This window comes from Petaurus breviceps, unplaced genomic scaffold, assembly GCF_028583685.1.
Source record: "Petaurus breviceps papuanus isolate PSGF00001 unplaced genomic scaffold, PetGlider_PUasm1.0 41, whole genome shotgun sequence".
NCBI classification, from domain to species: Eukaryota; Metazoa; Chordata; class Mammalia; order Diprotodontia; family Petauridae; genus Petaurus; species Petaurus breviceps.
This window is the reverse complement of record NW_027186320.1, coordinates 4,734,929-4,748,673: the sequence shown is the minus strand read 5'-3', so window position 1 is coordinate 4,748,673 and position 13,745 is coordinate 4,734,929. Positions and strand designations below refer to the sequence as shown.

Genomic DNA, 13,745 nt, shown 5'->3' with positions numbered 1-13,745 from the left:
GTATACAATTCCCTAAGCATCCAAGTACTTAAATGCCCAATCATTTAAGTACTTAAGTATCTAAGTTCCTATTTCCCTAATTACATAAGTAACTAATTAGCTAAAGAACCATTACCTATATTTAAATACTTGTGTTCAATACAGTTTAAACTCTTTCAATCCATATTAAACTGGTTCAATCAGGTTCTAATTATTTCAATTTTCTTATATCATGTTGACTATATATATATATATATGTACGTGTATATATATGTACATATATATATATATATATATATAGTTTATATTTTCATATAGATATGTATGGCCAAAAATTTTGTGAATGATTTCAACTTCAGTGATAGGAAAAGAAAGAAAGTATTTTCAAAGTTGGTGTTTCCTGTACTAGGAACAGTCTGGAAGGGAATTGTTTGGGGAGTGGGTTTAGGGGAGTGTTAAGTGTGAGAATACCCTTGAGATTAATATGTCTATTTTCTATGAATTATCTTACCAGACAAGTGCACTACACATAGAATAAGCCCTTTTACTAAATTAGGAACCTGCATTGTGCCAAAGTTTGCTCACTCAGAGATAACATTGCTGATGTTTGCTGGATGATATTGCTGAGCTATACACCCCGAAAAGCCTAAACTAGTCATGTGGTCATGAGGTCCTACAAAAATCCTGCTTCAGTATACTACCTGTACTTGGGAAAGCCTTTCCATTCTTTTTTTTTCTAAACCCCTCTCTGAACCTATCCTTTGTGATTTTCAAGTATAAATCTCAGCTACCTCTCCTGGGCTTTGGGCTCCTTTTTTATTTTGTCCTTGTAGCCTTGGCACTAGTGTCTGATTTTTCTCCCAATAAAACTTTTCTGCATTCAATCCATGTTGGACTCCTCTGCATTTTGAGGGATGAGTTTCACCCCGCTGACCTATAGGATATTAATATTTTGGGTATTCATTCCTTTTCATTGAAGAAAAAAATGTTCATTAAAGGCACTCTATGTAACATGAAAGTATCAATATCTTGAATCGTATTGAAATGAATTGAATTTTACTGCATGTAATTATTTATGAGGTTCACTCATAACATACACATACCTATATATATATATATATATACACACATACATACAAACATATATCTATATACACACACATTAAATTCCTTTTCAACATATTAAAATGAATGTTTTCCACGCCTCACAAAGTCAATATATTTAAAATAAAATTCTTTGTACTTCTCTGCAAAACCTTCCCCTCTTCTAAACTTTCCTATTACTGTTAAGAATACCACCATTTTCCCAGTGTATTCCCAGTCACCAAGGTTTACAATCTCAGTTTTATACCTAACTCTTCTTGTACATTGTATCAGTAAATTCAGGTGTTGTTGTCTTATCATTTCTAACTTCAAAATATTTCTCATACCCCTTTTCTCTACTCATACTGGATAAGACCATCATAACTGAATGCCTAGAATACAGCAATAACTTTCATACCCCACCGCCATACTCTTCTCTCATTGTTCCAATTCATCCTACAATTGCTATCAAAGTTATTTTTCTTGGTAAATGGTGTAAGATATTGTTCCATGACAAATTTCTACCATACTGCTTTCTAGTTTTCACAAATTTTACCAAACAATGAATTCTTATCTCAAAATGAAGTCTTTACACTTGTCAAAAAAAGGATATTGTTTTTATTTGCTGCTTGAAGTTGTATGTCTACTCTATTGCATTGATATACGTTTCTATTTCTTAGTCCCAGATAACTATCATAATGTTGAGATATCATTTTACACTTACCAGATTGGCTAAAATTATTGAAGGGAAAGAAACAAATATTGGAGGAATATGGGAAAATTGGGAAATTAATTAATTGTTGGTGGAATTGTGAACTGATCCAACCATATTGGAGAACAATCTGGAATTATGCCCAAAGGGTTATTAAACTGGCTATATACACTTTGACCCAGCAATACCACTACTAGGTCTATTTCCAAAGTAGTTGATCAGGGTGAAAAAAAGGAAAAGAAACTACAGGTCCTAAAACTTTTATTGCAGCTCTATTTGTGGTGACAAAGATCTAGAAATTGCAGGGATGCCCACCAATTGGGGAATGGCTTCACCGGTTATAGTATACGATTATAATGGAATATTACTGTGCTATAAGAAATGGTGAGCTCATTGATCTTAGGGAAAAAAAAAACATAGAAAGACTTGCATGAAATAATGAAGAGTGAAATGAGCAGAATCAAAAAAAGATTGTATACAATAACAAGAATGTTGTTTTAATAACAACTGATCAAATAAATAATTTTGACTATTATAAATACCCAAATTAACTCTTAAAGAAAATATGAAGAAAGACCATATCTGAATCAAGAGAAGGAACTGACAAATAGAGGTATGCATAGCATAATTTATCATATATTTAAAAGGAATAACAAGTTTTACATAATAGATTTGCAAATTCATGTGCCATCATTTTTATTATACTTTGTTATGGAAATGCTAATGTTATGGAAATTGAACAAAAATTCAATAAACTGAAAATGAAAAAAATATTTTTCTAAAGCACATATTTAATCCTGACATTTTCCTACTCAATAAGCCCCAGTAGCACCCTATTACCTTAAGAATAAAATATAAATTGCTCTTTTGACTTTTTAAATTCTTCACAACTTAGCCCATTCCTCTGTTTTAAGTTTTATGACATTTTTCTCCCTATCGTATACACTATCATCCAGCAATACTGGTGTTTTTTCTGTACATAACAACATTAGACCTGTCACTCCCTTGGTATTTCATTGGCTATCTCCCAAAACTAAAATTCTTTCTCTCTTTATTTCCCACTCCTGGCTTCCCTGTTATCTTTTAAGGTTCACCTTATCTCTCATAGTCTTCATGACTTTCCCTCCCTTCCTTTCTTTCCCTTCTCCAAAATAGAGTTTGTACTCTGAGATTACCTTCCAATTTTACTCTAATTCTTGTATGCATAGGTTTTTGTCTGATGTCTATCCTATTAAAATATGAAGTACTTAAGGGCAGGAATTATGTCTTGCCCCCCTCCCCACTTTGTATACTTTGTGCTTAGCACAGTGTATAGCACAAATACATACATACATACATAAATGTGTATTATACATATTATGCAGATATAGTTGCATATTTTTGAACAAATTCATTTGACAAACAGCGAGCTCTGAAAATGATATTTTATGTATGTTGGTATGAAATTTTCCCCATATGCCAAACAAATTACAAATATAATACCTGATTACATGTAATACATATACACTTAAAAGTGGATTAAAAAGAAGGTATGTTAAGTATACTTTAACTCCTCTATTTGCAAAGATTGCCATAATAAATTCAAGGTAGGTTTTAGATGTAGCAGTTTGTTTTGAAAAAAAAATCCACTGTAATATATCTTTTTAAATAAGAAAATTAATGATGGTATGGTTAAGTTCTTTTTAATTTAAATATAGTGGGTTTTTTCCTATTAATATTGAAAAATTAAAAAAAAAAAACATGCTTTCTTTTTTTTTTCCAGAATGAGACATTACCCATCAATAACACAATAGTTACCCATCAATAAACACAAAACATTAGATTGATGGTAGCTAGGATTTGAGAAAGGATATGAACAAGTGTTATACAGGTTGAGAAGGCAGAGAGGTAGATCTGTGTTAATGAGTAGAAAATACACATGAATTACAAGAAAGATCATTTAAAATATAAACACATATAAGCATATATCCCTTAGTAACCATGAAAACAAATCATCTTCTATTACAAGCAGTCATTACTTTAGCATTGAAAATCTTTAAATGACAAATATGGGAAAAAACTGATAGGATAAAAGAAAGTTCTAAGGTTTTGCAAATTACTTTTAACCCAAGAAAACACATCTGGTATAATTAGCAATTCAAGAAATTATAGTTATTAATATCTAATTTTGGATATGAGGAATTCTATTAGCATATTATTTTTTCTTTTATGTTTTGAGTTTTGTGATGTGCATGTTATTTCAGGAATAACTATTTCTTCAAATTTTTCAGTATTGCAAGTATTTATAATGATAAGAATAACAATGGAAACATCATCCTCTCCATTTCCATAATTTAGAATTTTGTAGTTTACATATAATTTCTTTGATAATTCTGTTTTATTTCTAAAGGAATATGATGGAAGAAAAACATAATTGATCATGACTAATAAACTTAAGAAAACATCATATTTTAATATTTACTTTTGCAAATAGAGTGTCAGTGATGGAATAAAGGTTTGATTGTTGAGTGTGACAATGTGATCATTTCTGAAGAACTTACTTTATCAAATTCTTGATGGAATCTGGATCATAAGCCATGACTTGTCCAATAATGCTGCCTTCTTTGACATCTTCATCTACTTCAATCAAATAAAATGATTTACTGAAGACAGGGGGTTCATCGACATCTTCCACAGAGATTTTGACTACTGCTGTATCCTTAAATGGCCCCAGGTGTCGGAAACGTGGATCAGTATAGATATTACTTGCTTCTGCTCTTAGAATATATTGCATTTTCTTTTCAAAATCTAATTGCTAGAGATAAAATTGACAAAAGTGTTCACATTTTATAATAGAACATTCATTTGAATCCATGACAAGATAAAACAATAAATCATTTCTTGATAGTATAAACTACAGATAAATTGCTTCTGAAAAGTAATGATCATCACACCAATAGCAAAGTTGAAGCTTAAGGTAAACTCACTGTAAAACAGGTATTTTCTAAATGTTTGTCAAAATAGATTGAATAAGGCACTGATTGGAACAGTCATCCTCTATTTTACTTAAGATATTTGTCATCTCTTGTTAGGTCTATTGCAATTGCTTCATAATTGGTCTTCATGATTTTTGTCTCTTCCCTAACGAATATTTCTATCAAATATCTGCCAAATTGATATCATAAAATACATACTTGATTATTTTAAATCCTACTGAAAATCAAAGAACCTAAATTGATTCACTATTGCCTTTATGATAAAATATAGAATCTTCAGTCTGACATTTAAGGACCACCATAATCTGGTCCCCACCTTTCCAATTATATTTCACATTTCTTCTTTCCAATCACTGTTTTTTCTGGCCAAATTGATCTGCTAATTGTTCCCCATAAATCACATTCCATATTCTGCCTCTAAATTTTTACAAAAGCAAAAAATGAACTCTTATATAACATCTGCCTCTTATAATCTCTTGGTTTTTCCAGTGTTCAACTCAGGTGAAACCTGCTACATGTGCCCTTTCTTAACCCCCCCCCAATTTTGTTTTATTTTGTTATTCTCTGTCTCTGTATCTTTCTCTTTTTCTGTCTGCCTTTCTCTGTGCCTCTTTCTATGTCTGTATCTCTCTCTCTGTTCCTATCTCTCTGTCTCTGTCTGTCTGTCTGTCTGTCTCTCTCTCTTTCTGTCTCTCTCTCTCTCTCCCTCTCTCACTCCCTCAGGTGAATGTGAGCTACTGTGAGTAAAAAGTATTTGTTATCTTTTTTTATCTACAAGTCCTAACACATAATTGTTCAATAAACATTGTTTGAGACAAGTGTCAATTTTTAGTTGCAAATGAATTTTCCTTTTATTGAGTAATCTATATTATCTTCAACATTATATTCTGAGGAATATTAATATTAAAGTTCTCAATTTTGCACTGGCATAGATTCAGAGGGAATAATAAAATGTGAGTCAAAGTAAAATAAAGTGTGTCTGATCTCAGCTATTTGTCCAATTCCCTTTTATTAAACTATGCTAGCTACTTAAAATATTCTCTATCTGAATCTTGAGAACACAAAATGATGCATTTTTATTAGTCCTTGGGAGGAAATGTTGAATTGATATTACCTGCTAAAATATAAGGTAATGTAATTAAATATATAAAATTTAGCTTGATATTGGCCAATTTCAATACATTTAGGGTGAAAACATTTTTATATACAGTATTAAACATTACCAAAATAATTTTAATACTTGAAGAAAATATGTTTGATTATCATTACTCTTATTAAATTGATATCTTCCAAAATATAATATGTATGTAATAAGCTAGGCAATAACCTTCAAAAAAAGTATTTTATTTTGAGTCCAAGACACCTTTAATGAAGCCAAATAAAATAAGTTTAAAAAACAAGATTACTTTTATTTTATGATGTTAATTTTTTATTGCACATCTATTAATATTGTATGCTTTTTTTATTTGAAGTGTTATACATATGTGACATATGGCAACCAGGAGGTCTTATAAGAAGTATAATACCAAAACACTTCTCATTTATATAAGTTCATAAAGGATGACTTTCCCCTAAAGAATGTAGAAAATAAATCCAGATACCTTCATTGAAGGAAAAACTTCAAATAGATAATTCCTTCTATATCAAATTTATAAAAAAAATATCACAAAGGAGATAAGTAACCTTTTTGACAGTTATGATCCCTTCTTGTGTATCCTTGTCTGTGATGATGTCAAACATATCTGAACCATCTCCTTCCACAAGGCTATACTCCATTTCTGCATTTTTTCCCACATCAGGATCATTAGCTTTTATTCTTCCCAGTGGAGTTCCAAGGGGCACAGACTCAGAAGAACTGAACTGATATGTACCTGAAAATTAAATGAATTCCTCTTTGAAATTGTGACTTTAAATATGGAGCCACTAATCTATACCTCTACAAAAATAACCACATTCTAAATGGTTTTTGTAATTCTAATTTTACTATAGCTCAATAAGGAATTCATATGAGCAATGAACTTGATATTTCTATAAAAGTGGGTCATAGAAAACTGGAATCATGTCTTGTACCTTCATGAAATTCCTCTTTCTATAAGCTCTCATGCAATAATCAATGATCTTTCTCTTTGTATAGAAGCAGGAAGTTCCTCTTATTGTCCCTGGACATCGGTGAACCTAACTAATTAAAGAAAAATCTGGAGTACTAATTTTTTTTTAGAAATCTAATTTTATTGCCTTCAATTAAAAATAGTCGTGGAATAATTGCTTAAATGTGGCAGTAGAATGCCTACATGAGAAGAAGAGTTTAAATAGAGTAGAGATCTTAGTTCTTCTGGCTTCTAGTTTCCAAAGAGGAGATAAGCAGTTCTAGATTCTCTTCAGGGGAAGAGATCACTGGATGGAGATAAAAACTCCAGAGAGAAGCTCACATATAGAGAACTTGAAACCTTGATCATGTTTCTCTTCAGTTTATCATGCTAGAATTTAAGGTGATTTCCCCTTCTGTGATATCATGGACTCTACCTCTCTCATAGTTAGGCTGAGATCTTTCACTCCCAGTGTAAGAATTTATTTGCTCTGTACCTTAAAAGTGTATGCTAATCTGTATAACTGTTTTTATTCTTGTTTTCTATTGGCTTGAGTTAATGGATTGATTTGCTATTCATTAAATGTGACAGTCTTTGTATAATTGACATTTGATGGGAAGGAAGTTAAATCTTTGGATATACTGTTTGGAAGTGTTCTTCCCTGTTAAGGGATAGCAATCAAAAAGACAGGTTGAACCTAAAATTATTTACTGTGAACTAACAATATTCAAGGGACAGAGTGTAATGGAAATGCCAATTTAAAGATCTTCCCTGCCCCTAGGCTAAAGTGCACTTGGAGCCTGGGGTGGGAGGCTTGTTTTTCAATAGATACTTCTTGATTGGCCAGTGGGTCCAGGAGGTTGTTACATTCTCTGAGCCAGGAGAAGGCTATATAAGCCCTGATGTGAGGCTTTGTTTTGGGGGCTCACTTTGAGAAGTGATTTGATATGGATTCTGGGAAGCCATTGTCCAGAGGGGGCCCCCCCCGGCTTTGAAAAACCCAGATGTTGAAACCCAGAGGTTGATTGGGTATGGATGTAATGGCTGGACAGTTTGGAAAGCTGTCTACTTGATCTGTTTCTGTCTTGATAATTCTGCCTGTATACTTTGAAGTTCGGGGTGCTGATCTTTTTCCCCTGAACAAGGTAAACGATATATGTCTGACTGATTAAAGTAAGCTTGTTAACCCATTTTGAGTTGCTTTTCTTTATCAAAGCAGATCCAAGAACCTATGGTGGCAGCAACCCTGAGGACGCTTGGGGTGCTTGCTGTTACACAGAGAGATATAATTTTCCATCCCCATTTCCTAAAGTTATAAGAGTGACCATTGTCATGGCATTGAGATTTTGTCCCCTGCCTGGAAGTAATCAAATACATTCTTGGAGAAAGGTAAGTGGATAAAATTTTAGAGATGGCTACTCACATCTCCCTATAAGTCAAATCTATTCAGACACTTGAGGACAGACATAACCTATATAGGAATCATTCAAACACACACATACATTTATGTTAGTATATACCAGAAATAGCATCAGCTACATTTATAATAAAAATAACATCAGATCTGGATTCCACTACTGACTATTCTACTTATTGGTTATGTGACCTTGGGCTAGTCATTTACTTTCTCTAGATGCCATGTGTCCATGATTACAAAAGAAATATAAAATTGTTTTCATTGATTGTCATACAAGGTTATTGTGAAGTTCAAGTGATTTTTCATATAGAAAGCACCAACTGATTTATAAACTTAACCACATTTAAGGCATTATTATGATATAAACTAATAGCTAAACATACTTTGAAACAATTTTGTTCTTTAAGTATTTTAACTTTTTTTTGCAATACTTTTGATAAAGATGATGGTGATAATAATGAATGTTTCTTTTACTAACTTTTTTAAATTGGTCAAATTGTTCCTTTTCTACAGCAATATATCACAGTAAAATGGAAAGGGAATTCTTCTTTACAAACTCTTAGATTATGTTGGGGGTTTTTTTTGGGGGGGGAGTAATCTTCAATCCAACTTTTGCATTCTCCTTTTCACAACATCATCTAGAGGCATCTTAATTCTTCTTCACTATTTTTGCCATCAGAGTGGTATCATCTGGATATTTGACATTATTGCTATTTCTACCAGCAACCTTAATTACAGCTTTTAATTCATTCAGCCTGGCGTTTTGTATGATGTACTTTATATAAAAGTTAAATAAATAAGGAGACAATATACAGCTTTGTTGTACTCCTTTCCCAATCTTAAACTAATCTGTTGTTTCATGTTCAGCTATAATTGTTTCCTCTCGTCCCTAAGACAAGTTCCACAGGAGACAAGTAAAGTGATCTCCTCCTCTCATCTCTCTGAGGACATGCCACAACTTTTTTTTATGATCCACATAGTGAAAGACTTTAGTCAATCTAGCAGAAATAGGTGCATGTGCATGTATGCATATAAATGTTTGTGTGTGTGTGTGTTTGTTTTTTGTTTTTGTTTTTGTTTTTCTGGAACTTCTTTACTTTCTCCACAATCCTGTTAATTTTGGCAATTTGGTCTCTAGTTATTCTGTCTCTTTGAAAACCAGCCTGCTTTTCTGGTTAAGTCTTGGTTGACATTGTTGAAGCTAAGCTTGAAGAATTTTAAGCATAACCTTGGCATGTGAAATGAGCACAACTGTTTGATAAATTCGATGTTCCTTGGTGTTGCTCTTCTTTAGGACTGGGACATAAACCGATATTTTTCAATTCAGTGGTCACTGTTGTATTTTACAAATTTGCTGGCATATTGAGTGTAGCATTTCAAAAGCATATTCTTTTAGAATTTTAAGTAGCTTAATTGGAATTTCGTGCCTTTTTTAAAAAAAGTTCTTCAGTGGGTTCTTTACATTATGGAATTCCTAGGTTCATTCATGTTAACGTCAAATGTGACATTCTACATGAGATTTTTGGTTCCTCACCCCAGTTCAGTGCCCCACAAATTATTTTTCCTTTTATTCACTATATTTTCATTGACTTTTCTGTAGCAATATTGTTCCTTTCATTAAGATAAGCTCCTTTTCTGTAGGTTTATTTTTACTTTTTGTGTTTATATCATGTCCCCAGCATTAGGTACTTATTAAATCTTTGTTAGGATGAATTGAATTAAATTTTACTTAGATCAAAGTTGTGGCAGAGGAGGAGAGAGAGGAGGCACGTTTTACTGTATGAAAATAAATCTGGAAGAATAGAATTAGCAAAGGACTTTGAATTAGGAAGACCGGGGATCAATGTCAAATGACTATGTAATTATTTTTTTTAAATGCCATGGAAGTTCAGTCAAAATTTCCTAATCTATACAATGGAATTAGGAATATTTAGAGTGTCCATGTAGCAGGCCAATTATATGCTTCTAATGGGTCAACATATGTGCAAAGTGGCTTGTTTTGGGCAACCTCAGATCACCTAATATGAAGGTGCTCCACATCCCTTTCATGTGTAGGAATAATTTTGTAGCCTCTTTTGATTAACTGCATAGTCATAAAGGCTTCATCTTTAAAACTGGTGAGTAACTTTCTTTCCCATATGCTCTTTTATCCATATCCTGTTGCTATGAACTGAATAGATAAAAGGGGGATAATTTTGTTAACCTGATTTCCATCTTATAACTTGATTCTGAGGATTTCTTGCCCTGTGGTGTTTATTCTGTTTTACTTCATCTATCATTCTCAGTTCCAGGTACCATAGGGCTAGATCTAAGAGTTTGAACCAAGGGGATCTTGGAACCTAGATTCCAGATGAGATGATGCAGTCCCTAGCACATCAGGGAAGCTCTGAAAAGACAGGTTGCCTGGGAATCAAACCTAATGTGAGTTGTGAATAGGGAGCAAGAACTGGGCTCTTTAGGAACTGAGGCAAGATGTGAACTTAACCCTCTTCCCCTTCCCAGACACTAAGCTGGTACAAAAGGGGGAACAGCTTAAGCCCCATATGTTGGAGAGTAACTTTGTATATTTGTGATTATACATATAGAAGTAAATATCCATTTGAAAAGGTCACCTGACTGTGGAGAGTAACTTTGTATATTTGTGATTATACATATAGAAGTAAATATCCCTTTGAAAAGGTTATCTAACTGTTAGTAGTCAAATGCAACAGGGATTCTGGGGACTATTCCTAAAATTATAGGAACATCAGTAGCGGTATTGAAGTCAGTGGCAAAGAGCCTAGGCTCTCTCAGTTTCTCTTAAGAGTATCAGAGAGTCTTGGGTCAAGTGTGAAATGCCTGACATTTCAGGCAGTGAGAGTCAATACAGGCAATGTTAAATATATAAAGCCTTTGGATAACATTAAAAAATTGGCTATTATTATTAAATGCAACCTGAATATTGAACAAAGGAAATATTGCCTTTTTGACACTCCCTTATGCACAGATTCTTTGGGGACTATGCTTGACTAAATTAAAAATTGACAGCAAAGAAAAAAATGTCACAAAAATGAATTCCAAAGACTTTAAATCATCAAATTGCCTTTATTTTTAATTTAAAGACTTGTCCTATATCTTTAGACCACTGTCTAAAACATCCAAGGGAGTGAACTGAAGAAGGTAATGAATATCAAATCACATTGCTAAGGGTAGAACAATTCTCAGAAACTATCTGGTCAAATCTGTTCTTTGTACAGATGAAAAAACTCAGCTTGAGGGGTTATGCAAAGTTCCCAAAATCAAACATAGGAATCAAGACCTGGAATCATAGTATCTGAGTTCAAACCCAGATTCTCTAATTCAAGAATCAGTATTTTTTTTTTCCTACCGAGCCACACAGTCTGTCTGCACTAGGTTATAGTTTCTTTAACCTGAGATGTGGACAATATTAATACAACTAGAGAGATGATTGGGGTATAAGTGTAATAATGTATATGAAACAATTTAAGATTCTCAAAAGGAATTATAAGAATTGCTAATCTCATAATCTTGTGATTCATATTTATAAAGTAGATGAATCTAATTAAAATGTTTAAGTGAGCATCAAGGCATTTATTTAATATATCATGGAACAATTAATTACAAAGAATGCCTTTCTAAATTTAATAAATAGTATTTGTTAGAAAATGAATCTACAACACAAATAAATTTTAAAAATGTACAAAAAGCACAGAGGTTTTATCTACTAGTACAGAATCAAGTGATTGCCTTTTTTCTCAATGATATGATTTTTTTTATCAAACCCCCCAAAATGCACAGTCTACATCTAATAAATACATTTAAGTTAAGGGTTAAGAATTATCAGGTGGATATAGACAGTTGACAGCTAACATGTAATTTAAATTGTATTATCCAAAGTAGCCAAATTAGATGGGATTTCATTCAAATCTCTGTTGTCCCACCCCCCCCCTCCAAACCAGGTGGAATAGTTGAAACCATATTGTGCTATAATTCTAAGAAACATTTAAATCTTGCCAAGGATCAAGTGCATATTATATTTATGTGTACAAACCAAGTTGATGATTACCCTACAGGAAAGTATGAGAGAATGCTTTCAAAGCTCAATATATATTCTTTCATTATATCCACAAAAACCCTTAGAAGTATAGTGTACAAGCAGAATCTTCCCATTTTAAAGATGTAAAAGTAGAGAATTAGAACAGTTTTATTTTTCTGTAGTCACACAGAACATTGGCTATACTGGAACTAAAAATCAAGACTTCTGATTTTTATATTCAATTTTTCTTCCAATACAATTTCATGCCTAAATATATATAATCCCCTAATGATACTGTCCCAAGTTGACTATGGCTAAAAGTAACTAAATGAAACAGTGAGTCTGTCTCAATTGGCTATTGTGAAAGATACATTTTAAGGGACTCTTATGTTCACATGGTACTTCTAATTTGCCTGGTTAGGCAACTCTGATTATCATAATTTTCTTCCTCAAATATACATCATCATCATTGCCATAATCATGATTCATTCATTCATTAATCATATTTTGACCTTTATAGCTTTTGTTATGAACTTAACTATGGCCAATGTGATCTTCACTAAAATGAAACCTTCTTAGCCTTTCAGAATTGTAGATATGATTATATGACATAAACACATATCCAAATCTCATTTTAAGCCATTCTATGATTTTAGTCTCAATATATTGGAAAGGCAATAAAGGAAAATAGGAAAATATTTATTACTAGGATGGGAAAGATTACTATAAAATCAAGTGATGATTTTGGTTGCAGAAAAGAGTTATGACAGCAATATATTATGTAATGTATCGATATAAATTACTACAAGATCTTTGTTGATTTTCTCTTTTAAAAAATTAAAGATTATTCAGTGTGTTTTAAAGGCTGAACTAGAAGATTCTAAGTCCTAATAGAACCTTCCAAGTTGTAGCTTTCAAATTTTGTCCCAGGGATGAACTGTATATTTTTTGTTAAATATCCTGCCAAGCTAATTTTGAGATACATTATCAAAGGTTGTAAATTTAGATACCCTTGGGGAACATATTTTATTTTGTTATTATATATTTTGTATTATTATGGTGTTTGTCCCCAGAAAAATGCCAATCAAGCTGTGGAGAAGAGATATTTCAATTTGAGGCAATGGAAGCAGTAATCATGCAGATGAATCTTTTGTGTAATTGAAGAAAGTTATTTTTTTATGTGCTATTTTCAAACACTTCAGTTTATGAGGCATTAGAGAATTTATATCCACTTGGCAAAGAGAAAGTAAGAAAGATATAGGAGTGATTCTCTGATATATTTTGCTAATGTTGACAGGCATTCCAAATAATTCAGATCATAAAATGCTCTAGGCAAATTTGAATTTATACAGCAATGCTTCCATAATAGGATTTTAATTTAAATTTTTCAATTGATAAAGAATTGACCTTAAAATCTTGGGTTGAAATCCTCTTTAGATAAATTCTAGTATGTGAC

General features: G+C 32.3%; 1 protein-coding gene across 1 annotated transcript in view; it reads right to left on the bottom strand.

Annotated features, from left to right (window-relative positions):
• Positions 1-13,745, bottom strand: part of LOC138171049 (cadherin-9) — a 258,694-nt gene that overhangs the window by 35,265 nt on the left and 209,684 nt on the right. Inside the window, exons 6-7 of the mRNA XM_069100485.1 lie at positions 6,433-6,620; positions 4,315-4,568 (exon numbers count right to left, since the gene is read on the bottom strand). Of these exons, the coding sequence (XP_068956586.1) occupies positions 4,315-4,568; positions 6,433-6,620 (442 nt within the window). The remainder of the gene's footprint in view (positions 1-4,314; positions 4,569-6,432; positions 6,621-13,745) is intronic.